The 27,544-nt window shown below is 45.4% G+C and overlaps 1 protein-coding gene across 3 annotated transcripts in view; it reads left to right on the top strand.

Moving 5' to 3' along the window:
* Window positions 1-27,544, top strand: part of APBB2 (amyloid beta precursor protein binding family B member 2) — a 431,323-nt gene that overhangs the window by 134,097 nt on the left and 269,682 nt on the right. For all 3 annotated transcript variants that reach the window (XM_088450563.1, XM_088450565.1, XM_088450564.1), the window contains exon 3: window positions 21,242-21,362. In XM_088450563.1, the coding sequence (XP_088306689.1) occupies window positions 21,317-21,362 (46 nt within the window). In that variant the 5' untranslated portion in view covers window positions 21,242-21,316. The remainder of the gene's footprint in view (window positions 1-21,241; window positions 21,363-27,544) is intronic.

Below are 27,544 nucleotides of genomic sequence, written 5' to 3'. Positions count from 1 at the left end.
GCTTCCCAGACTCTAGCCAGCAGCCACATAAAGGGGTGGGTCAGAGGGCGGCAACCTGCAGACCATACACATTGTTCAGACCTTTGGCAATAGAGAATCCACTAATTATCCTGAAGAGTGACACAGTCTGGTTATCCCACGTTTTCTGTAATACTGGAGTCTTTCCACAAAGCCAGAAGCATCGGTTTCTCACGGTTTTACTCATGATGCTCACCGATATAGAGGATTATGGTAGTCTTCCACTTTGCTGCAGATCCTTGTTGAGTTACATCTTTGTTATTTACATTGCATCCATTCCGGTTTACTGGATCATTTTGGCTTCACTTACACATGTGTCTAGATCACACAATTGTCATAGCATTTACAATTGTAGGCTTTGGATTAGACATGTTTCCTGTACGTAGAACAGTCTCCACAAATCTCTCTGTTTGTAAACAAAGGTCACGTTAAGCAGGAAATGATGTGTATTAAAACGGACTTATGGGAAGGAGTCAATAAACTGGATTCTATGGATTTACAAAGTGACAAAAATTTCACCCATTACAAAATCCACTGCCCCTAACTTCCTACTTATTATGCTATGGTATTTATTTAACTGTCTGAAGTCATTGATGAGAATTGTGTATTTTCTGACAACTATTCAGCTCAAATAGCGATAAAATATGTTGAAAACATGATAGAAGTTCAGGAGCAGCGCTTTTTGTATCTGGTAAAATGGGTCATGTTGAAGGAGTGCAGAGACCATACCTTAAACTTAGCTTACTCAGGGCCTGATTCAGCAAGGTCCGCAATTGCAAAGCTGCACGCAGGCATATACTGTAGTGTGTTGTGCACGCAGGCATATACTTTAGTGTGTAGTGCATGCAGGCATATACTGTAGTGTGTACTGCACGCAGGCAACTTTGCATTTGCGATCCTTGCAATAATGGTAATGCAGCAGGAGGCATCACGCCTCCTGCTGCATTTTATTTATCCGAGCTGCGGACCATCGGCCAGCTGCGGGACCCCATGGGGCTGCAGATTAGAGTCCGAGACCAGGAAATCTCCGTCAGCCAACGGAGATCCTGTCGTCTTCCCTCCACCCCAACAGCGACGACACGCCTCCGTTTCAGGAAACTGAGGCCATCGCCGCCCACAAACGCCAGCAGACTGTCAATCACTGACAGTCTGCTTGCGGGATCGCAGACCCGGTCTGCACATTCGCAGAATGGGTCATGCGCACTGCTGAATTAGGCCCTCAATACGTTGTTTGCATCTATTCGCTGTGATATTTATTTTCTTCTCACTCCGCGCTATATACAAGATAAATATGATGCCTATGCATTAAATTCCAAATGCATTTTGATCTTGTGTGAATTCATCCCTAATCATATATTTCTTTCTGGGTTAACTGAGAAGATGATGCCAAGTATGTTTTTTTCTGTATTAGATGTTGTTTCATTGTGAACACAGGGCTGCCTGCAACTTGTATGTCCTACCTCTATTTATTGGCTGTTCTGTTTTCCATATCTGTATAGTATCCCCCAAATCATTAGACTCCAGATACTGTAATTAGAACTATATTACAGCATACTTGTCAGTCACATGAGCTACTTGAAGGAATTGTGTTTGGGATCCTGATAGTATTTATTTAAACAGGCTGCTTTTAGTGCACCACAATTCGCTGTATTAACCAGCTACATAAATTTACCTTTAGATCACGCTTATCGAGGTAGCTATTATTTTGATGTTCTATTTTACATATATTTATTGTTCAACTACTTTTGAACCTATATTTTGCATATACCGTTGGCTTACCACATATGATAAGAAATTACAGACTTTAAAGACCATCTCTTGGTAAAAAACAAGCAAACGGATTTTAAAACCTTTTGTTGTATTGTCATTTGTGTGTGTTCACAGTGAAGAACTCACATTGGGAGTAATATCCCTCCACTGTATTTTAACTAAAGATTCTTACCCTCAGTCACAGCTCACACTAACAGAAGTGGCTGTAACTCACTGCAGTATATGCACAGAGATAAGATACAGTGATAAACCTGCTGGGGCACCACCAAGCGGCTCATGAGCAAGGACAGCTGAGGCTCCTAAGCAGTCACAATGACTGCAGGAACTCGCTATCTTTGCTCAGCAGCTCCTTGGTGGTCCCCCGGCATGCTGAGTTGATCTGCAGTGAATAATGATTTGATTTACATTCAGCGACAGCGGAAGACTCCAGGAGTCTCCCCCACAATGCAGGAGGATAGGCAACTATGCGGTTCGTGTGCTTTGAAGACCGAGTTTGGGAAACTGAGTAAACCCTTTGTCTGAATGATAACTTGCTGGAATCTCATTATACTGTATACCGTAGTATGTGACTTGTGCTTCTTTTATGCAAGACAGCTTGTATTTTAGGTTCAGCAGTCTGTTAATACTTGAAGCGCTAAATGTATAATTTGTTCCCTTACAACATCTTGATGAAATAACATGATTATACTGAAGAAATATGCAGCAGCTGGAGATATATGCATTCCATCTATGCCACTCAGCCAATTTCTACTGTGCCAACAATTCAGCCAAGATGTTATGAACAGTTACTCCAGCAGACAGGCACTGGATACTGCACTTAGATCATTTTCCATCCATTAACATTCTAGGCTATGGTAAGAAAACTTTCCAGCAGAAACTAATGTGAAATGCCAAAGTATAGGAAGAGATTTAAGATCTATATTTCACTGGGCAGAATTCTTCCAGTATTTTCCACAATAGCAGTAGCAGCTGTGATCACACTGTTACATTATATTTAAAGGGCTAAATACAAATCGGCACACTTGCCATGAAGTGCCTCCAGAACAGTCAGGCCAATGCACTTCAGTACCAGTAACATTGCTAATTTTCCCTCTCACCCCACTGTGTTCTACGGTGATGTTCTCAGCAGAACATTGTGGCTGCACAAGGGTTGTCCATCAAATAGGTTGAATGGCAGGTAACCATGTGTGGTAAACATTGATGTTTTTGAACATTCGTGATTGAAGCCCTGTTTAAGTCAGGCCCCCGGGAGTCAGTCATTAGGTAGAGTCCTTTGTATTAGCAAAACACAGCATGGATCAGCACACCATTGTTTTAAAACCATTGTCCCTCCATCACTGATGGGAAAACCATCAATGTTTGACAAACACCAGGTTACGATGGACAACCTTCCCCCCCCCCCCCCCCCCCAAAGTGTACCATCTTTGATGTTCTTTTTTGTTAAATACAGGTCATTCAAAGCTTGTAACAAATTAATATTCCAATCCCTTCCCCAATTTATCCATGAAAGAGATAGATAACAAGTGTGCTAAGTATGTATATTGTATACAGAACAGTGCTTCAACCCTCTAATGATGTCACCTGCTCCACACCAGTTCCACTGAACTACTCCTGCAAGAACAGGGTGAGGGGGATAGTTTTTGCTAAAGGCTATGAACAGCGTATATTTAACAAAAACAAACCTGCCCCAGGTTATCCTGCCTATTGTTAACCGCCTCTGCTCCTTTGTCTAACAAGTGCAGTCTGGCGCAGTAAAACGGTGTGAGCAGATTGCTAAATGACAGGCACTGGAGAGTACTATTTAACACAAGATGTGATTCATCTGTAAATAAAAAAGTGACAGGCTCTCTTTAACTACATGGGAATAAAGAGTGTAATCCTCCCCACCCCCACCCCTACCAAGGAAAGACAAAAACCGATTACAGCAGATTGTGTTGGTTGATTAGAAGGTGGCTGGAGAATTGCAGACAGCGTGTACCGGTGAACCGGATAAGCACACATCCCCGCACTGTGCCTGGTAAATAAACCTGACTGACACTGTACTTGTGTTTTTAAAGTAGTGAGATCCTTTTAAATCCAGTGAGGATTTGGGTGTTAGAGCCATACAGAATATGAGGCCGACCAAAACCAGACAATTCCAGTCATATACTGGTCTTCTGATGTTACATGTTAAGCTTTAGCTAGAGCCTGCCACAGCACCGATGTTGTCTTGATGTCAGCTAGTCTTGCTTCAGGCGCATTCCAGATAACATTGTGAATGCAGTGTGCTATCTTGGCAGCTCTGAAAAGCAATGATTTTTATATCCACAACAAGAAAACTCACAGCTGATATGAGCTTAGCAGAAATGCAATCGGTCAGTCATTTTATACGAGTTATCGGAAAGAGGGAAACACATTTTACAGCTGGACTGGTTGAATTACTGTCAAGTCTTAGAGAATTGTGAGCACCCTTATGACATTTTAACAGGTTACCAACATGAATTCATGTGACACTTGCAGCCTAGTACAACGCACTGCTGATACCCTGTTTAGAATCATGGAATTTAAAAATACTCTGTTCCGGTTTTCATACAGCACCTGACCCGATGGTACATACATATAAACAACAGTATTCAGTATTCTTACCAGTGCCAACTCCCATTAGGGTAACCTTTTAGATGGTATAAAATAACTTGAGCAAAGTTAATATTTGTGTAGCAGTGTTCGCCCTGTAATATTAGAAGGATATTAGAAGTTACTGGAATGTTACATGATGATATAAAAGTTGGGTGATGCATTCTGAGAGCTTTGATTCAGTAATGCCGCAGTTTCTTCTATTATGTGTAATAATTACAGTAGGGAGCGCGTTATTCTTTATCATAAAATTATAATTTGCAGGTTAAAGTACTTACTAACTTGATGAGCTGTTATTAGTGAAATTAAAGGCCAGTCTAGAAGTTCATTGTCTTAATTAGGGCAAATAGTAATATCCAGAATTTGGATGGAATCGGTAATGCATCTTTCTTATTCAGCATGCATAAACTGGCCAAGCACAGCAAATTGCAATTTCAGTGGTATCTGGTTAGGTCATACAAGAATAGGTAAAAAAGAAAAAAAATTCTAATCCAGAAAGGTATTCAAATATGTGATTGTCCATGTTTGATCTTTTCCTGATTATACATTACTTAATTGTAGTTCTTTGTGTGTGTATGCAGATGAATAATCGCCATAAAGTGATTGATTTTATGTACATAACAAAACTCACAAAATCTTCCAAGTTACATAATAAAACTCCTGAAATATGTGACCTCGTATTTCATTTGTTACTTGTGTTACAGATACTGTGATAAGAATTTATGAATTCAAATTAGATAGTTAAAATAAAAAGTAAAAACAGTGGAAAAGCTGAATGTACATAAATTACAGGGAGAAATAACTTGGTCTTCCCTGATAGATTTGTGACTAAGATTTTGCCCCTTAATCTTGATCTTATATTTTCACAAAAATACATAAAAAGATTGATACAGATGACATGCTGAATAAGAAAATGATTTACTTACATACTCTTACAGTTATATGTAATATAAAAGTAGCATAAGAATATATCTAACTTAACACCTAGAGCTTTATTTACAAAGCCGCTGCTTCATAGCGGGTTGCATGTGAAAATTTAAACCGTCACCCGCAGTCACTGTAAAACATGCCAGGCCTTACACTGACTGTGGGTGCCGTTTTAAGTTTTCACTGGCAACACGCCGGGAACCGCAGCTTCGTAGATAAAGTCAGAAAAAGGAAGAGTAACAACAGACAAACAGGGAGAACAAAGGCTATAGATACAGTCAGGTGCATAAGTATTGGGACATTGACAGAATTTTCATATTTTGGCCTCTATTCACTGTCGCACCTGACTGTATGTCTGCTACATATGGGCTCTGTCCAGAACGTTTGATACAGTATACGAATACCTTTAGTGCAGTTTGATATAATATCACCATATTCCAGTGGATAAAATGTTGTACAGGTTGAGTCTCCCATATCCAAAATGCTTGGGACCAGGGGTATTTTGGATAACGGAATATTCCATATTTTGGAATATTTGCATATCATAATTAAATATCTTGGGAATGGGACCCCAATATACACACAGAATGCACTTATGTATAATATACACCACAGCCTGCAGGTAATTTTATACAATATTTTCAATAATTTTGTGGCTCAAGCAAAGTTTGTGTACATACATGAAATTCATTTATGTTTCATATACACCCTATACACACAGCCTGCAGGTAATTTTATACTATGTTTTTAATAATGTGTGCCTTAGACAAAGTTTGTGTACATTGAACCATCAAAAATCAAAGGTTTCATTATCTCAGTCATGCCAAAATTATTCCGTATTTCGGAATATTTGGATATGGGAGACTCAACCTATATAATAATTAGCAGATCTAGTCGAATAAACCCTTGAATTAAACAAATATGGAAGAAAGTGAAGAACTCCCCCACCCTTTCCTCTAGTTCATGGACGCCAGTGTTTCTCTCTGTGCTGGGTGGGTCGGGAGTCCAGAAGGAGGGGTAAATAGCGGAACAGCAGCACACGCTAATGAGATTAATCATTGCCATCCCTTCTCCATGTGCTAAACTCCTCAGGTGGTAGAAGTGAAATGGAGCAGAGCTATATGTTCTCTTGCTGATGGCAGGGGAAGTGGGTTGAAGCGCCATGAATATATGTTCTTGTCAATCACCTGCTAAATTATAGACCCTAATATTTTAGGAAATGATAGAACATGTTTTATCACTATATAGTAACTGGCAGCATTTTGTACACTAACAATTCATGAGATTCCTCTGCATATGATAAATAGAAATGTTAGCACCTGGCAATAGTGCAAATAAGGTGACACGGAGCGGTACTGCGTACCATTAAGAAATGTGTAACCGTTATGTCATACCGCCTTACCACATTACCGGCGCTGCCATTAGTTGCACGTCTGTGCCGCCGAAGTGGGTCACAGTGTTCGGTGGCGTGACCGCTCCTCCTATTTTTGCCTGGCTCAGCCAGGGCTACAGGGAGCATGCCGCTGATGTCGTGACGTCACGCTTTCTGCAGCAAAGAGGAGCCGAGCCGCACTAAAGCCAGAGCGGCGCCCCTGTCTGGCTTGAGGTCAACTGTAGTCTGTAGTCAGGGGTGCATCTAGGGGTCTGAGCGCCCCTGGCAAAGTAAGGAGATGACATCCCCCCCTCCCCCCTTTTTTTTTTTTTAGGAATAATTAATCTGATCCAAACAGTTACTTAATAGACACCATGGTGGCTGTACAGGCGGCGATCACCTCTCCCCTCCCTGATGCTTCAGATTGAGAGATCAGCAGCAGCACAGACTTTTGACAGACAGAACTGGCCGCGGGTGGCACCGTGCCAAATATTTTACAATTAAGTGCTGGGGATTTGGAATTACAGAAAGAGTCCAATGAGCTGCCAAACAAAAAACTGTGGAAAAGCAAAATGACGACATCTTTTGTGGTGCAGATCATTGCTCTGTTCACTCTTTCTCTACAATTGTAAAAACCCCAGCACATGTAATATTTGGCACATGTACTATGTAAAAGAACACACTTGGTATACCCTTTTGTCTAGTGCCGCTATTCATTGTTCTCTTTCAAAGACAAAAAAAACGAGCTGCAGTTTGAGGAAAGCGTTAGATTGAGGATAGAACAGAGAAAGCATCTTAGGGGGGATATTTGACAATTACTTTGAGAGCAAAGGCTGCAAAAACACCTGGTTATTCTGTCAAACTCTACAAAATAGGGGCCTGATTCAGAGGTGGACAGTATTGCACTGTCGCACAGGAACAGCTGTTCAATACATCCAACAAAATGTAAATGTAGCAGGAGGTGTCTGTATGAAATAGACACGTCCTTTCTGCATTTGCAATCCCAACGCCGCGTCTGTAGATGCTGCCTCTGATCACCATCGCATGCTGTTGCTCCATTGGCCAGGCTGCGTAAGCTGAAGCTTGCTTCAACCTGGCCGATGCCTGGTCACTTGTGAGGGCAGGAAATCCGTGTCCACCGACGAAGACCCTGGCCTCGTCTCTCCCGGAAAACAGGGGCGACCCTCCCAATTTCCGGGAACAGTGGCTAGCCATGCCCCCTCTCTGCCAAACGCCACAGCATGTGAATCACGCTGCAGATGGAGGGTCTGTGAGTGAGCTCTCAGTGCGCAGAACGGGGCCTGCGCACAATCCTAAACATCAGAGCCATACACTAACCATCGGGTTAACGTACATTAACTACAGATATCTGCCATCTACCCACTCTAAAACCTAAAAAACGTCCAACATAGAATAAAGCTACTATAAGCTTTCCATGTTACATGTGTGCAGTAGTGAAAGTAGGGTGGTACGGTGTACCATTAAGAAATTGGTAGCTGGCATGCCATACCTTCCCCTACCTTCTTACAGCCACCATTAACTGCGCTGTTGAGCGAGTCACAGCGCTTGCCGGTGAGACGGACTCCAGCACCTGGGCCAGTCCGTGAGTGACCGGGAGCAACTCAAACTCAGCAGCTCCTAGAGCGCTGGGGATGCACCCATGGTGCCAAGAAACAGGCGTGACGTACGGACACACCCTGTGACACATGCGCCCCTCATGTATGCCTATGCCCATTTTTGCACAGTTTATTCTACTTATACCACAGGCACCTGGCATAGGTATTTGTATGCCATGGCATGATCTGAAACCAATGGAATGCTGAATGGAGGCTAGCTGCAGAGTACATTTTGTGTTGTGGCACAAGATACTTACATGAGCTTTGAGATGGAGTTTGTGTATTTAGGAGCTGATCTGTGTTTAGTGAGTATCCACAGAGCTATTTTATCCCTGCAAATCATTGCATCCTCGAAGGTTAGAGATTATGTGCCATTACCCTCAGAGCGGGATTATCCTTTAGGCAGCCTAGGCTCTCATCTAGGGGTATATTTACTAAAGTGCAGGTTTTTAGAAGTGGAGATGTTGCAAATAGCAACCAATCAGATTCTAGCTATTATCTACTAGAAGGGGCTAGATCAGAGGTTCCCAATCACTGTCCTCAAGGCTCCCCAACAGTTCAGGTTTTAGAGATATCCATGGTTGAGCACAGGTGATTAGTACCAAAGTCAATTTGATATAACCACCTGTGCTTAACCATGGATATCTCTAAAACCTGAACTGTTGGGGAGCCTTGAGGACTGCGTTTGGGAACCTCTGGGCTAGATAAATGTTAAGTTGAGTCTGATTGATTGCTATGGGCAACATCTAAAAACCCACACTTTAGTAAATATACCCCCTAGAGCCCAGTGGTCGTGAATGGGCACATGTTAGGGTGGCTAAACACACCTAAACGACCGGCAGGGTGATGTTCAGGGCGATGTTCAGGGCGATTTGTCTTCACTCTGGACATCGCATGATTGCCGGTACACACTTAAAAGATTTAATGAAAGACGGAACAATCACTGTTCTGTCCTTCATTAACAAATACAGCCTCACATGCGATATCGTGTAATTGACTGTGTAGCACAATATCGCATGCGTCCGCGGGAACGCGCAAATCGGGCATGCACGATATGCCCGATTTGTCGTTCCGATTTGGCTAAATCGGGCCGATATCGTTTAAATGTGTACCCACCCTTACTCGTGTTAGTTTCATATATATATATAGATATAGATATATATGTGTATATATATATATATATATATATATTAGGGATGTGCAGGCTCGGTTCTACTCGGTTCCGTTCGGTTCTTTTTACCGGATCTTATTGGGTTTCAGCTGTCACGAGTTTTGGATAGCCAATAAGATTCGGTAAAAAGAACCGAACGGAACCGAGTAGAACCGAGCCTGCACATCCCTAATATATATATATATATATATATATATATATTGTGATAGGATCACTGGTAAAGTGGTCTGTGACAGGGACATTTATCCCAGATTCCTGTCTTATGTGTTTTAAATCCCCAGGAGAAAGTCTGCAGTGTAGCAGGCTTGAGTCTCGGCTTTTTGAAAAGCCGGTTTGGGACCTGGGGGTTGTGGGTGAGAGGAGAGGGAGGGCTCCACCCACGGCCACTCCAGGTTTAGGGTTTCCACCTGAAAGTGGCCAATATAAGCCTAGTGTGTTGAGGGCTGATTGTCTCACCTGGGAGAGCAGGCAGGGAGTTTGCTCAGAGACACTTGAAAACCTATCTGTAAGTGTTATGCTGTGCCTTGGTTGCTGGTGAGGGCATTAGGCCCTGCCAGGTTCTGGTAGTGAGGGAACTACCTGTGAAGTTAGTGCCCCGACAGGGCTAGGATTTATGTTTATGTTTTCTTTATGTTATTTCTGACATTGTACAATAAAGACTGGCGCCGACCAGCTTGTACTTGCATCCAGACTGGTGTGCTGCTTCCCTGCTGCTGTGGGTGTGTGTAAGAAAGGAGTCCTTCTACCCAGGAGAGGGAACCCCTAATCTGACTGTGTCACAATATATATATATATATATATATATATATATACTTATACACTGTGTGTGTGTATATATACAGTCAGGTGCATAAATATTGGGACATTGACAGAATTTTCATTTTTTGGCCTCTATTCACCACCACAATGGCCTTGAAATGAAACAAACAAGATGTGCTTTAACTGCAGACTTTCGGATTTAATTTGAGGGTAATCAGGTGAACAGTGTAGGAATTACAACGGTTTCTATATGTGCCTCCCACTTTTTAAGGGGCCAAAAGTAATGGGACTATCAATTCAAAAGCTATTTCATGGACAGGTGTGGGCTATTCCCTCATTATTTCATTATCAATTAAGCAGGTATAAGGTCTGGAGTTGATTCTAGGTGTGACATTTGCATTTGGAATAAGTTGCTGTTGACTCTCAATATGAAATCCAAAGAGCTATTACTATCAGTGAAGCAAGCCATCATTAGGCTGAAAAATCAAAACAAACCCATCAGAGAGATAGCAAAAACATTAGGTGTGGCCAAATCAAATGCTTGGAACATTCTTAAAAAGAAAGAATGCACCAGAGAGCTCAGCAATACCAAAAGACCCGGAAGACCACGGAAAACAACTGTGGTGGATGACAGAAGAATTATTTCCCTGGTGAAGAAGAACCCCTTCACAACAGTTGGCCAAATCAAGAACACTCTCCAGGAGGTAGGTATATATGTGTCAAAGTCAACAATCAAGAGAAGACTTCACAAGAGTGAATATAGAAGGTTCACCACAAGATGTAAACCATTGGTGAGCCTAAAAAACAGGAAGACCAGATTAGAGTTTGCCAATCAACATCTAAAAAAGTCATTACAGTTCTGGAACAACATCATATGGACAGATGAGACAAAGATCAACTTGTACCAGAGTGATGGGAAGAGAAGAGTATGGAGAAGGAAAGTAACTGCTCATGATCCAAAACATACCACCTCATCAGTGAAGCATGGTGGTGGTAGTGTCATGGCGTGGGCATGTATGGCTGCCAATGGAACTGGTTCCCTTGTATTTATTGATGATGTGACTGCTGACAAAAGCAGCAGAATGAATTCTGAAGTGTTTCGGGTAATATTATATGCTCATCTTCAGTCAAATGCTTCAGAACTCATTGGACGGCGCTTCACAGTGCAGATGGACAATGACCCGAAGCATTTTGCATGTCACAATCGTGGGATTTAGAGGCTGTGTTCCCGGACTGGGCCCTGGACCTGTACTACTTGGCGCAGACGCTCGCTGGAGGAGACTTGTCTTAATAAAGTTCCTCCGCATGAGAGGGAGCAGTGAACTGATGGGGAGTTTGAGAAATGTAGAAGTTGCGTGGTAGCTTGGAAGCCACTTGGAAAGACTGGATAGCCTTGAGTGGACGTTAGGAGCTGGGAAGCTATGTGGAGCGGCTGGATAGCCGTTGGTAGACGTTGGTAGCTGAGTGGCTATGTGGAGCGGCTGGATAGCCGTGGGTAGACGTTGGTAGCTGAGTGGCTACGTGGAGCGGCTGGATAGCTGTGGGTAGACGTTGGTAGCTGAGTGGCTACGTGGAGCGGCTGGATAGCCATGGGTAGACGGTAGCTGAGTGGCTACGTGGAGCGGCTGGATAGCCGTGGGTAGACGTTGGTAGCTGAGTGGCTACGTGGAGATGCTGGATAGCCATGGGTAGACGTTGGTAGCTGGGTGGCTACGTGGAGCTGCTGGATAGCTGTGTGGAGACGTTGGTAGCTGGGATGCTACGTGGAGCGGCTGGATAGCCGTGGGTAGACGTTGGTAGCTGAATTGCTACGTGGAGCGTCTGGATAGCCGTGGGTAGACGTCGGTAGCTGAGTGGCTACGTGGAGCGGCTGGATAGCCGTGTGGAGACGCTGGTAGCTGGGATGCTATGTGGAGCGGCTGGATAGCCGTGTGGAGACGCTGGTAGCTGGGTGACTACGTGGAGTGGCTTGGGTAGCCGTAAAGGTGAATACTAATCTGGTTAGCAGGAAGCAACTTTGGAGCACAGTGGAAAGGCTCACTTAGCAAAACTAAGAAACTAGTTGCACTGGCAACTTGTGTCCGCATTGGGGATCTTTTTATAGTAGACGCTGAAAGCTGACAGGCTGAGAGAGAAGAAGATTCCTCATTGGTGGTAGTGGAGTCACATGGGCAATCCAAGATGGCTGCGCCTATGGACCGGAGGACAGTGCTTCTTGGAAGTAACCAGCGGGGACCAGCGATCAGCAGGAGCCGGCGTGGAAGCAGCACAGCAGCGGGACCTTCCAGAGGAGAACAGAGAAGACCGCCCTGAGAGAGGAGTACGGCGCGGGAGCCGGAAGACAGCGTGGGTCAGCGCCCGCAAAGGTAAGAGGCGGGGTCTGGATCTGGGGTCTCCAGAGCAGCGTGTGACAGTACCCCCTTCTTCAAGAGTGGCCACCGGACACTTCCTTGGTTTATGAGGAAATTTCGTATGGAACGCTTTGACTAGACGAGGCGCATGGACATCGGAGGCATTTATCCAAATTCGTTCTTCCAGACCATAATTTTTCCAGTCGATGAGGTATTGAAGACGATTGTATTTAAGATTCTGTCAACTTCGAACTCCTCTCCTTGCTGTGTTTGAACACTAGAAGCTTTGGGAAGGACTTTCTGAAATCGGTTTAAGACCAGTGGTTTGAGAAGAGAAATATGGAAAGAGCTTGGAATGCGAAGGAATGGAGGAAGTTTTAGCTAGTAGGCCACAGGATTCAAGACTTTGAAGATTGGGAATGGACCAATGTACCGCGGGGCAAATTTCATTGAGAGTACTCGGAGTCTTAGGTTTCGGGTAGAGAGACAGACCATATCCCCAGGTTGGAAATTGGGAATCGCTCATCTTTGGCGGTCAGCAAATCTCTTGTACCGGGCTGAGGTTTTGGTCAGAGAGGAACGAACCTTTTCCCAGATGTTGGAGAATCATTGAAGAGACATCTTGGCCGCAGGCACGTCTAATGTTGGAAGAAGAGGAAAATCTGGCACTCGAGGATGATCACCAAAAACAGTAAAAAAAGGAGTTGAGTTGGTGGACGTGTGATAATGATTATTGTGAGCAAATTCGGCCCAAGGAAGAAGTTCACTCCAGTCATCTTGGGAGGAGGAGACAAAAGTGCGCAGGAACTGTCCCAGGTCTTGATTGGCCCTTTCAGTCTGACCATTGGTCTGGGGGTGATAAGCAGTAGAAAATTTTAGTTTTATTTGAAGGGCTGAGCAGAGTGACCTCCAGAACTTTGCTACGAACTGTACTCCCCTGTCGGAGATGATCTCTTGTGGAAGGCCGTGGAGCTTGAAGATCTCTTTTATAAAACTCTGGGCGAGTAGAGGTGCAGATGGAAGCCCAGTAAGTCCGAGTTGTTGCCTCGAGATGGAGGAAGATCAGAGATGAAATCCATAGAGAGGTGAGTCCATGGCTTAAATGGAATTGCGAAAGGTTGGAGTTGACCGTGTGGAACCCGCCGACGTATTTTGTGTTGGGCACATTTGATGCATGACGACACGTAAGACCTGACGTCCTTTTTCATCGAAGGCCACCAGTAGGACCGCTGGATGAATTCAAGGGTTTTATCCATACCCAGGTGTCCAGAGACCGGGAAGCATGGGCCCAATGCAGCAACCTTTTGCGGAGTCCTGGAGCGACGAAAGTCTTCCCAACCGGGGGTATAGAAGATAATTTGGCGAAGAAAGCTGGATTTAGGATTGGTTGGGGCTGTTCCATGGGTAGATCAGGGTCGCTTGTCATGGAACGGGAGAGTGCGTCGGCTTTGAGATTTTGTGAGCCAGGGCGATAGGAGATTTTGAAGTTAAATCTAGAGAAAAACATTGCCCACCGGGCTTGACGAGGGTTCAAGTAATTTGCAGATTTAAGATAAAGCAGGTTCTTGTGGTCTGTAAAAATGGTAATGGGGTAATGAACTCCTTCTAGAAGATATCGCCATTCTTCGAGGGCTAGTTTCATGGCGAGTAACTCTTGATCTCCGATGGTGTAGTTCTTTTCTGCAGGCAAAAACTTCCAGGAGAAGAAACCACAAGGATGAAGTTTTTCATCTTCAAACCGCTGGGAGAGCACAGCACCGACACCTTCGGAGGATGCGTCCACCTCCAGGATAAATGGCCGGGTGGAATCCGGTTGCTTTAAGATGGGAGCGGAGATGAAGGCTTGCTTAAGGAGTTGAAATGCCGAGGTAGCTTCGACGGGCCACTTAGTTGGATCTGCTCCCTTGCGGGTGGGGGCTGTAATAGGAGCTACCAGTGTTGAAAAACCTTTCACGAACTTGCGATAATAATTGGCAAATCCTAGGAACCTTTGTATGGATTTTAAGGAAGAAGGGAGAGACCAATCAAGAATGGCTTGTAGTTTTGAAGAATCCTTTTGAAGGCCTGTTCCGGAGATGATGTACCCCAAGAATGGTACACTTGAGACTTCAAACAGACACTTCTCTAATTTGCAAAAAAGTTGATTGGACCGCAACCTCAGAAGGACTTCTTTCACCTGGTCTCGATGAGTTTGGAGGTCTTGAGAAAAAATCAAAATGTCGTCCAAGTAAACGACCACACACTTGTACAACAGATTTCGTTGACGAAAAACTGGAAGACGGCTGGAGCATTACAGAGACCGAAGGGCATGACGAGATATTCGTAGTGCCCATCCCTGGTTTTGAAGGCCGTTTTCCATTCATCGCCTGGACGGATACGAATTAAATTATAGGCCCCTCTTAGATCGAGTTTGGTAAAAACTGTGGCTCCCTTGACTCTATCGAATAACTCTGATATGAAAGGAAGAGGATAGCGATTCTTAATAGTTATTTCATTAAGACCCCGGCAGTCAATACACGGGCGCAGCCCACCGTCTTTCTTTTTTGCGAAGAAAAATCCAGCACCGGCTGGAGACGTGGAAGGTCAAATGAAGCCTTTACTTATGTTTTCCTTAATGTACTCCGACATAGCTTGAGTCTCAGGGAGAGATAGAGGGTAGGTTCGGCCTCTAGGAGGATTCTTCCCGGGAGTCAGATCTATGGGACAGTCCCAATCACGATGGGGAGGTAATAGATCTGCGCTCTGTTTGCTGAAGACGTCCAAAAACCCACCATAAGCTTTGGGCAGGTTATTAGAATCCTGTATGATGTAAGATCGGACAGGTACTACCCGCAGAAGGCAGCCTTTGAAACAATTGGAACCCCAAGAGGTTATTTGCATGGTGGTCCAATCAATTTGTGGTGAATGTCTCTGTAGCCAGGGTAGTCCGAGGACTAAAGAATGAGAGGCTTTGAGAATCACTAGGAAGGACAGTTGTTCGCTATGGAGCACCCCAATGGTAAGTCTAAGTGGTGCTGTACGATGGGTGATGGTTCCAATAGTAATGCGACTACCATCGATGGCGGTTAAAGTGATGACTCGAGGCAACGCTTCTATGGGGATCTGATGTTTCTGGGCAAAGTCCGTAGTGACAAAGTACTCTGCTGCTCCAGAATCCAGAAGAGCTAATACAGCTTTGGAACCTCGAGGAAGCTTTAAATGAGCCTGGATGGTGGAATCAGACTTCCTATGCGATTCAATGGCAACGCCTAACTTAACCTCTCTGTCATAAGTTAGGAGGAGGCGTTTCCCGGACTAATTGGACGGATGGGACAGGATCTAACTAAATGTTGAGGAGATCCGCAGTACATACAGAGGTTCTGTCTCTGCCTTTTCTGTCGTTCCTCAGCCGATAGACGAGAGCGGTTGACCTGCATGGGTTCTTCACCCACAGGAGGAGAGGATAAACGGGAAGCTGGACGTGGCCTTCCGTGGTCAAGTCTGCCTCTTTCCAAGGCACGCTACCTGTGACGAAGATCCACCTTGTTGCAAAGGGAAATTAAATCATCCAAATTGGTTGGAAGGTCACGGGAAGCTTGGTCGTCTTTGAGTCTGTCTGAAAGGCCACTCCAGAAGGCAGCGATGAGAGCATCCTCATTCCAATTGAGTTCTGAGGCCAGAGTTTGGAACTGGACTACATATTGACCGACGGTCCTGCTACCCTGACGGAGGCGTAGAATATCAGCTGATGCGGAAGTGGTTCTTCCAGGTTCGTCAAAGATCTTGCGAAATGTGGAAATAAATTCGGGGTAGTTGGAGAGCAAAGGATCCGACTTCTCCCAAAGGGGCGAGACCCAGTCGAGTGCTTGGCCAGAGAGCAGAGAGATGATATATGCCACCCTGGTTCTGGCTGTCGGAAAATTGGCGGATTGTAGCTCGAACTGGATTTCGCATTGGTATAAAAACCCCCTGCACAATTTGGGGTTGCCATCGAACTTGCACGGAGGGGAAAGCTGGAGACGAGCAGGAGGTAGAAGCGGGGAAGTAGGTGACACCACAGGAGGAGAGGCGGCTTGGGAGCCAGCGGGAGCGGGATGAGCCAATAAGGACTGAATGTTGTCCAAGCGTGACGACATATCTTGGATGAACTGGATCAACTGGGCCTGGGAGATCTCCTGTCTTTCCAGACGAGATAGTACATCCTGCGAGGGATCTACCCCAGATCCTTGACCACTTGCCGAGTCCATCGGGCCAGTGCAAACTGTCACAATCGTGGGATTTAAGGCTGTGTTCCCGGACTGGGCCCTGGACCTGTACTATTTGGCGCAGATGCTCGCTGGAGGAGACTTGGCTTAATAAAGTTCCTCCGCTTGAGAGGGAGCAGTGAACTGATCGGGAGTTTGAGTAATGTAGAAGTAGCATGGAAGCTTGGAAGCCACTTGGAAAGACTGGATAGCCTTGAGTGGACGTTAGGAGCTGGGAAGCTATGTGGAGCGGCTGGATAGCCGTGGGTAGACGTTGGTAGCTGAGTGGCTACGTGGAGCGGCTGGATAGCCGTGGGTAGACGTTGGTAGCTGAGTGGCTACGTGGAGCGGCTGGATAGGCGTGGGTAGACGTTGGTAGCTGAGTGGCTACGTGGAGCGGCTGGATAGCCGTGGGTAGACGTTGGTAGCTGAGTGGCTACGTGGAGCGGCTGGATAGCCGTGGGTAGACGTTGGTAGCTGAGTGGCTACGTGGAGCGGCTGGATAGCCGTGGGTAGACGTTGGTAGCTGAGTGGCTACGTGGAGCGGCTGGATAGCTGTGTGGAGACGTTGGTAGCTGGGACGCTATGTGGAGCGGCTGGGTGGCCGTGTGGAGATGTTGGTAGCTGGGATGCTACGTGGAGCGGCTGGGTAGCCGTGTGGAGACGTTGGTAGCTGAGTGGCTACGTGGAGCGGCTGGATACCCGTGTGGAGACGTTGGTAGCTGGGATGCTACGTGGAGCGGCTGGATAGCCGTGTGGAGACGCTGGTAGCTGGGATGCTACATGGAGCGGCTGGATAGCCGTGTGGAGACGCTGGTAGCTGGGTGACTACGTGGAGCGGCTTGGGTAGCCGTAAAGGTGAATACTAATCTAGTTAGCAGGAAGCACCTTTGGAGCACAGTGGAAAGGCTCACTTAGCAAAACTAAGAAACTAGTTGCACTGGCAACTTGTGTCAGCATTGGGGATCCTTTTATAGTAGACGCTGAAAGCTGACAGGCTGAGAGAGAAGGAGAAGATTCCTCATTGGTGGCAGTGGAGTCACATGGGCAATCCAAGATGGCCGCGCCCATGGACCGGAGGACAGTGCTTCTTGGAAGTAACCAGCGGGGATAAAGCAATCAGCAGGAGCCGGCGTGGAAGCAGCACAGCAGCGGGACCTTCCAGAGAAGAACAGAGAAGACCGCCCTGAGAGAGGAGTACGGCGTGGGAGCCGGAAGACAGCGCGGGTCAGCGCCCGCAAAGGTAAGCGGCAGGGTCTGGTTCTGGGGTCTCCAGAGCAGCGTGTGACACTGCAAAAGCAACCAAAGAGTTTTTTAAGGCTAAAAAGTGGAATGTTATGCAATGGCCAAGTCAATCCCCTGACCTGAATCTGATTGAGCATGCATTTCACTTGATGAAGACAAAACTGAAGGGAAAATGCCCCAAGAACAAGCAGGAACTGAAGACATTTGCAGTAGAGGCCTGGCAAAGCATCACCAGGGATGAAACCCAGCATCTGGTGATGTCTATGCATTCCAGACTTCAGGCTGTAATTGCCTGCAAAGGATTTGCAACAAAGTATTAAAAAGTGAAAGTTAGATTTAGGATGGTTTAGTTTTTCCCATTATTTTTTTTTTGGCCCCTTAAAAAGTGGGAGGCACATACAGAAACCGTTGTAATTCCTACACCGTTCACCTGATTTGGATGTAATTACCCTCAAATTAAATCTGAAAGTCTGCAATTAAATCACATCTTGTTTGTTTCATTTCAAAGCCATTGTGGTGGTGAATAGAGGCCAAAATATGAAAATTCTGTCAATGTCCCAATATTTATGCACCTGACTGTGTGTGTGTATATATATATATATATATATATCTATAATATAATATTTTATTGGGGAGGAGTCCCATTTTTTTTCCTAGAGCACCTTGACCCTCAACCGGGGTCCGTTGTTCATTACTTATTCAAGAAATAAATCGGGCTGCAGCCAGCAGTATATTTGGTGTGATATGATGTCTTTACCTTTGCTGACATGTACATTTCCAACTTGGACCTCACACTCTTCAGCTGGTCTTACACAATATCTGCATGAAGTTACTTCCCAAAACAAAAATCGTCCATACACTGATGTATGTGGTCACATAGGCCATTTGTATAACATTTAAGCCCTGCACGTCTGTGGTGTATTACTGACTCCTTGTGACTGTACATGTGCCTTGTGTTGCTCATCTGTACCTTGCACTGTAAATGACCTAATGGATGGGTGACATTTTTCACAATTTGTAGACTGTAAATAAAGTCAGAAAGAAAACTATCTGTTACATTGGTGAAGAGCAATGGCGGATCATCCCATAAGAGTCCTGACATTGCTTTAGGTGCTGTTTATTGTAAAAAGCAGAGATTTCAGGTGCGCTGGTTGCTAAACCATCCCCCCACCGATACCAGCACCCTTTTTTGTAATTCACTGAGCTCTTGTCCTGCATTCATGCCAGATATACAGTAAGTTTGATCATCTAGGCTTGTTAAATACTTTTTCTTTAGAAAAAAAAACGCCAGGCATTCTGTAACATTATTTTTGCATATAATTGTCTACAAATAATGCAGGATGTTTAACTCGCTATTGGCCCCAACGGTTTTCTTATAACTTTTAAAGTAATTGACGTAATGTAGCGAAATGTGACACAGACACACCTTGGTCTATGAGAAACATGATGGAAGTCATAGCAAGTGTAGCAAGTGTTCGCCATTAGCATCCAAGCCATTCACCATCCTAGTCAGCAGCGCAGTCCAAAATTCACACCAACTGCCAGTGAGGATATAACCAGTGAGGATGGCAGTTGGTGTGTTTCCCCTATTTGAATTTTGGACTGTGCTACAGCCACACCTCTGGAGCCGCCACTGCTAGTCAGTAGGTATTTTTTCTTCTGACGGTGGTGTTGTATACTGAGGCGTCCACATTCATCGTGTCTGTGTGATGGGTGTAGTAGGTTAGGTGCCTACCCCTAACCCCCCTCTAAGTGCCTAAACCTAACCCCCCATCCCCGCAGCCTAATCTTAACTCTCACAGGGGGGTGCCTAACCTTAACCTCCCCCCGGGGGTGCCTAACCCTAACCCCTCCTTTCCCTAGCCTAACCAAACCCCCCCCCCCCCCCTCCATTTGATATGCCGGGTGTCGGTCTCCCGGCGTAGATCTAATGACTGGTGTCTGGGTTTTTTTAGTAATTTGCCGGGATTAGACATTCGGGAAGCCGGCGGTCGGTATTTAGACCATCGGCTTCCTGACTACATCTCCTGTGTGATAAGAACCTTTATCAACTCAGTCTTCCAGTACGCTGCCTGAACAATAAACACTCGTCGTTCAGCTGTGTACCGGCTCATATCGGCACGTAACAAACAGACAACTTTCACTAAATTACGTCAATTAATGTAAAAGTTATAAGAAAAACTTTGGGGCCGATAGCGAATGACACCCTGTATAAGCAACTCCTGGCCTGATTCAGCGTTACACTGTGCCGATATTATTGCAGTTGAGCGTTTATCAGCTATCTGCACGTGCGTCACAGACCATCACCGTAGTGGCATGAGGCGACTCTTTACTCGCAGAGTGATTGACCGTTAAGGGCTGTTTGGGGGGAGGTTTCCAGGTGCGCCGCCAGACACGCGGACGTGTTGCAACAGGTTTCGGAGGCTTTTACTGCCTGTGTCTGCGATCACATACAGACAAAACATAGCTGCGGCGTCTCAGTTCAGGCGGCCGTTCCGAGAGACCATAGAGTTACTCAAGTCTGCCAGCATCGAATGATGTGCGATTGATGCTGCGTCTTTGTACGCCGATGCTGGGATTTGCAAAGCCACAGGGTGGGCCTCTCAATACATCTCCCGTCAGCTATGACATTTGCATATGTTCGCAGCAATGATGCACATTAGCAGCAGCGGCCGCGGTATTAGCGTACATCTCTGAAACAGGCCCTCAATAGAGTGTATACATTTTAATTATCCAGTGGATCTTTTTCCTGGCTGGAAAAGGTTACATAGTGAATACTATGGGCACTAATAAAGTCTTTGCCTGTTAGTGGCCACATTCCTGATCTCAGTATGATTCTGATTGTGCTTTACATTCTGTTATACCTGGTGGGTGTCCCATACCCTTCCTATTCTCCATGACTGACCGTTATGTACAGTATGAGCATTATGATGCTTAAAGAGTGCAGGGACTGGTATATGGTCAATGCCATTGGAGTAGCTCTACAGCGGGCAGCAATTACACAAAGAAGACCGTCATGATTCAGGCTTCCAACCGCTCCCATAACCTCCATTAGGGACCTTTAATATCACATCTCCATATAATGTTGTGAGTTGTAATTAAATATATGAAATTTATTTAAATATAAGAAATATATTTAAAATCCTAATCTTTTGTTTTTCTTCTTCTTCTCAAAGGTTGACAATTAGCGGAGCAATACCCCACCCTCTCCAGCAGATGTTATAGAGGCTGTAATGTTCTGACTCTCCAGGATGGGAAGGCGCTATCCAGGGGCATCGTATCGACCTAGCAGTTCATGTACGTATAGTTATTGCCACTGTAATGCTTTTGTACTCCTTGCACCAACAAACCTCTCCACAAATAAAATATATGTACAAGTGTCTTCCTAAAATCGTATCGTCACCATTTCTTTTCATCACACCATATTTGTGACCACTAGTATTTGTTAATTCATCATCAAAGATTTAGAATTATGTTGAATTCTCTAATATGGGCCTTCACTACTAGTTTACTAGCGAGTCTCGAGCCATAGGGGCTGATGCACAGCAGAACACAAGTCGGGTTTGCAGAGAACATATAGCCTGTTGTGGCATGTAGCATGCAAACACTGAGCAGCTTTTTTGTTAGTCTGAGGTCTAGATTACTGTGAAATAACCAGTTGAAATAACCCGGGTCGAGCAAACCGGCATTTCAACTCGGGTAGCGAGCAGGGTTGTACACGAGTTCAACCCGGCTCATGGTTTGAATGGGTACCAGGAGACGACCCGCGTCCCGTTCACTGCATAGGGAGAGCCGGCGCTTGAAGATGATCTCCTCTCCAAGTGCCAGCTCAGCAGCGATGGCGGTGACGGGTCGGGCATGCACAAATCCCAGGGGCGACCCGCAATTAGCGATGTGAAAGGGGTATTAATGAGGCCCTGGCCTATGTGTTTAATATAGTCAAAACATCAGTATGTAACAGTTGCTGGAATTCACAGTATTAGAAAATCTATGATTCTTCAAGAAAGCAAATGATAAAATCCAATGAAATTGCAGCTGTGTTAGGGTCATTTGCATATTTCTAATGGGTCCAAAACTCATAGTATACTTACCTTGTGCCGGCAAGCGGGTCCCCCCTCCTCGCTGCTCCACCTGCCTAGGAACATCATCAGGAAGATGGCGCTGCACAGTGAAAGCAAAGACTCTGGCACTGTGCCATAGCCTCTGCTCTCTTGTGCGCATACTGGGCCTAATTCAGCAGTGCTCGCAGACTCCAATGTTCGGGAATGAGGGCATGTGCAGTATGGGTCTGCGATGTTGGACGGAGTTCAGCAGCAGATTGTCAGTGACTGACAGTCGGCTGCTGCATTGGTGCGGCGACGGCCTCCGTTTTCCAAAATGGAGGGGTGTTGCTGCCTTTTGGGGGGTGGGAGTGGAGAGGCCAGGATCTCCATCGGCTGACGGAGATTTCCTGGCCTCTTTTGAGCATCTGCAATGGCCGGCTTGAGTGATCCCATGGTCACTCAGCCGGCTGATAGACACGCAGGTGATCTGATGCTGCATCCAGGGACGCAGCTCCGGTCAGTAATGCATGCAGGAGGCGTGACACCGCCTGCTGCATTACAATATTACAGCTATCACAGCTGATAACATGTTAGCAGCTGCGATAGCAACTCCATCTGAAGCTGAATCGCCCCCACTGTACGCCATCTTCCTGAATGTCACTGGGAAGATGGCGTCATGGAGGAGGAGAGACCAGCTTGCCGACACAAGGTTAGATGCATGGCTTGGGTGGTGGGGCCCGCTGCTCAGAGGACGGGGCTCTCTGCACATGGGCGTTAATACTATTGCTTTGTGAAACATTCCCATAGTGATAAATAACACCTGCCACAAGGGTGGAGGGCATAGTGCTTCAGAGAACAGTCACAATGTTGACAATAACTTTGTTGTCAGTGTAATGTCGAGCACAGTATGCTAACACAGTACTAATGTTAGTTAGAGCACTGTGACCGTGTTGGCGGTATCAACTGAAATGGATTCCGGACTGTAGATAGACAGTAATTAGATAGACAATATCTAGGTAGACACCAGATGTTAGACAGACAACAGTTCGACAGGGACAAAATGTCGACATGTAATAAGGTAGACAGACACAAATGGTTGACAAGGTCAAAAGGTCGACAGAAAAATGGTCGACACATTATTTTTTTTTGGTTCGGATTAGGCACTTACCGGAGGGTTAGACACTAGAAGGGACGGTTAGGGTCAGGCACCTACACCAACGGTTAGGGTTAGGCATCAGGAGGAAGGATTAGGGTTAGGGTGAAGATTAGGGCTATATAAAAAAAAAAAAACAGGTGTCGCCCATTTTTATGTCGATTATTTTTTTTGTGTCGACCTGTTGACTGTCGACCATTTGTAACTCTCGATATTCTTACATGTTGACCTTTCGTGTGTCGATCTTTTGTCCCTGATGAACTTTTGTCTGTCTAACATCTGGTTTCTACCTAGACATTGTCTATCTAATTACTGTCTATCTCTTATACCACACCCAACTGAAATATGGTAAAGAATCTTGTTTAGATTTATACTCCCAACACGGTTACAATGTCTTCAGCAACATTAGTACTATGTCGGCATACTGTGCTTGACATTACACTACCGACAAAGGCATTGTTGACATTGCGAATGATGCAAAAAATAGCTTCCTCCCCTTTTCGCTATAAATGCTATAATGTTCTTTTTTCACTCAGGGGATACGGCCTCTGATGATGAAGTATTGAACTCGCTGCAAGGGATACTTAAGTATCCAACTCGCAGTGGGGGAAACGTGACAACGTGCTCCGAAAATCAGCTGTCCCCTCGGTTAGTATCACAGATACAGAAGTAGCTGTTTTACATACCTCCTCCACGACGTCCCGGCTACACATGCGTGACCTCGGGTCACGCATGCCCACAGCCGCCGGGGAAGTAGTGAGGAGGTGGAAGAGGGATCCACTCGGATCCCTCTTCGCATCCCCAGAACTCCTTGCCATAGGAAGGAGCGGGGATCAGAGAACAAGCGCTGTCTGAAGATGGCACATGTTCTCTGAAGCAAACTCCGAAAACTTTCAGTTTTAGGAGTTTGCTGAATATCAGGGAGTCCATTTGGGGCCCCTGATGATGAATAGCCCATTAACATAAATATACGGAAACTAGTGTTTCCGCGTGGTTACCGGGCCATTTATCAGTTAGTGAATAGGCCCCTCAGTGTTATTACAGGAATGTGGGCAGCTTTAGTACAACATATGTAAAATTGATTCTCCTCGTTTAGTTTAGCTGTGTTACTCTAAATGAATAAGTAGCTGCAATGTTTTATGCACTGACTGCCTTATGTTTATTAGAATGCTGCAATTAAACAACATAGATATAATCTTTGGGAAAGAATACAATACAGGAACACTAAGCCCCACATTCTCCCAAAGAATGAGCCCTGAGACCTCGGTTGCCTGAGAGCTGCGTCCTGGCTCCCATCTCCCATCTGATCTGTGTTAACCCTTAAGCTGCAGGTCTGCCAGTTACCAGTCACTTCCCCAGTCATTTCCTTTCTTTTATATCACATCCCCAGTGTGAAGGGCTCTGATATGGCAGTGACGTTTTGTTTATTGGATTGAGTGTGTTCTGTTTCCTGATGGCTATTTTAGTTCTGTGTGATTGTGATGGACATCTGCCATATGTAGTTACTTACATGCTCGCTGTCTGCCTGTGCTCCAGGTTTTTTTTTTTTTTTCCTTAAATTAATCTAGAACATGTTTTAATGCACTGCCTAAGCCTATTTGCATAGCTGGCAATAATATAACATTTTCCAGATACATTTGCTGAGCCGTTAAATCCAAGCTGTGTTCATGCAATACTGTATCAGCGCAGTTTGGAGCACTACAGTCCTCCTTGTGCCATATTTGCAGAATTTGATTTGTGTTCTTTTTTACATTGTAATTGCTCATTTTCAGCAAATATTGTATTTGAGTAGATGCCATAACAGCCATCATAATTTAATGCATCTCATTTGTCCTTTGTCTACAAAATTTTATTTCCTTTTCAAATTCTATCCGGAGAGAAGTCCGCTATGGCAGCTTATTGCACAGACACACAGGCTCACACCTCTAAGCATGTCATTTACCCACGTGACTGGCAGGGTCGCATAGGAGGTGGCCTCAGCCAGCTGGACTTCCACTGACACAGTCATATCCAATGTGTCTGTGCCATCCTGCTCAGTCAGCCAGCTGTAACTGAGGTTATCTATCCTGTACAAGGGCAGAATGGATTTCCTCCTGCTGCCCAGCCCCTCGGCATTGATGTAGCGGCCTATGGGTACCAACATCACAGATGAAAAAGGGGCACGTAATGCTGTGCCACTGGCACTGTTGGGCGTATGCACATTTTACAAAAGTGTAAGTTTGAGTGAACAGGCTCTGCTTAATAAAGGAGGGGTAATGCCACAGGTGGTCATGGTGGGGAGGGAATGAACACATATTCCGCCGCGCTTTACAGAGAATATTTGGCCATTCACATCAGCCCTTACCCTAGTGGAGCTTGCACAATTTTTTTTTTTTTTTGCTTGCAGCACTACAAGTCTCAGCAGGTAGCACCTCACATTGTACTTAGGGTATGCAATCTAAGGCCTCTCCCCTATGCAATCCGTTACCTACCACTTGCATAAGCACATACTTACACACTAGGGGTAATTTTGTGGGGAGCCCATTAACCTACCAATATATTTTGGACTGTGGGAAGTACCCAGAGGAAACCCACGCAAGCACAAGGAGAATATACAAACTCCACACATTTAGGACTGTAGTGGGAATCGAACCCACAACCTCAGTGCTCTGAGGCAGTAATACTAACTATTACACAGTCTGTGCGGGTTGTGTATGAAATGCCGACGGCCGGGAAGCCATCTGACTAAATCCTGGCGCTGCAAGCCCGAACGCCGAAGATCCAGACTGGGGCTGGTAAGTACCCTAACTCTCCCTTCTCCCCCATCCTAACCATAAGCCTCCCTTAGTGGTGTCTAACCCTAACCTCCCCACAGTGGTGCCTAACTGTAACCTCCCCCCTGGGGTGCCTAAACCTAACCCCCCTTCCCCCGCACCCTAAACCTAACCGTCCTGGGGTGGTGCCTAATCCTAAATCCCCCCCGGGGTCCCTAAACCTCACCCTCTCCCCCGCGGCTAAGCGCTAACACTGCCCGACTTACCTTAGTTTGGGAAGCCGTCTGTCTAGATTCCGGTGTCCGGATATAGACGAGCGTCAGGACTTCGACACCTGTCTTTAGTCCCGCGTCTGTATTTAGACGCCGGGATTTAGTCAGACGGCTTCCCGGCCGTTGGCATTTTGACTATTACGTCTGTGCTGTCTTATATGTATAGCGACACATGGAGGAAAGGGAGGGTGTAGTGTCACAGTGGGTACTTATTATTGATATAACCTATTGGTATGACCTGGGTGGTTGCAATAGGTACCAGTGGTTGTAAAACAGAGGTAAGTCAATACAGCGAGGTCCTTAACCAGGCTTGCAGATTTATTGGTATGAGCGGTATCACACAGGTTTAAACAGCAGTATGCAGTATACACAGCAGTGGTCACAGTCTTGGCTATAATGCCAATAACGGGTAGCACTCTGAGGAGCTAAGTACTATGCGACCACACAGTACTGTGGCACTCTACACAGTGGCGCACAGTGACGTCACCGGGTCGCCTATGGCTCACTCTGGGTCCTACTACTCAGAGTGTATTACCGAGAGGAGACCGTGCAGGAGCACACTCTTCTCCAACACACACCTCGCTCAGGGCTGTCTCCGGTCACACAAACATATTACACTTTACTCAAACATTTGGCAAAGTCCACCTGTGTCCAAAAATACATTGGCTTATGCAACAAAATGACCAGTGAAACATATCAACACGTCAAATATATTCCACATTAATTTAGGAAAACACTTAGGAGTTGTGACGCCAGTCCCCTTTCAACATATCAGCAGCATTATCTAATGTAATTACACAGAAGGGAGCCCACTTATACAAGAATGGATTGTAAAGGGCTTTCCTACCCCTCATTAGAAAATGTGTTTAGCCATTTAGCACCATGAACCCTACATTTATCTGAAGATGATGAATTCCACTCTAGCTCGTGGTTTTGGTTCAATTTATAGTTTTATTCAATATAGCTCTATAGGAATCTGTTCTGATTCTGAAGTGATGTCACGTAAACTAGGTTTAGAACTTCCCCATCGTATTTTCAGGGGAGACTGCTATGGCAGAGGTTCGGAATATATGGCAACGGGGAAGGAGGAACAGATATATGTAGCACTGACAGCAGACTGACAAATAAGGGCTGTGAGTAGACAGAAACTGATTAGATTATGAATGTATATACTGCAGAGCTTGGTGATGTATGGATAGTTAAGAGTTTGTCATGACACTGGGCAAAGGTTTTGGCAGACGAGAGCAAATTAAAAAGT

The sequence above is a fragment of the Taudactylus pleione genome, unplaced genomic scaffold (genome assembly GCF_031769625.1).
Source record: "Taudactylus pleione unplaced genomic scaffold, aTauple2 ptg000519l, whole genome shotgun sequence".
Classification (NCBI taxonomy): Eukaryota; Metazoa; Chordata; class Amphibia; order Anura; family Myobatrachidae; genus Taudactylus; species Taudactylus pleione.
Note: the sequence above shows the minus strand (reverse complement) of the source record. Positions and strands in the feature narration are given on the sequence as shown.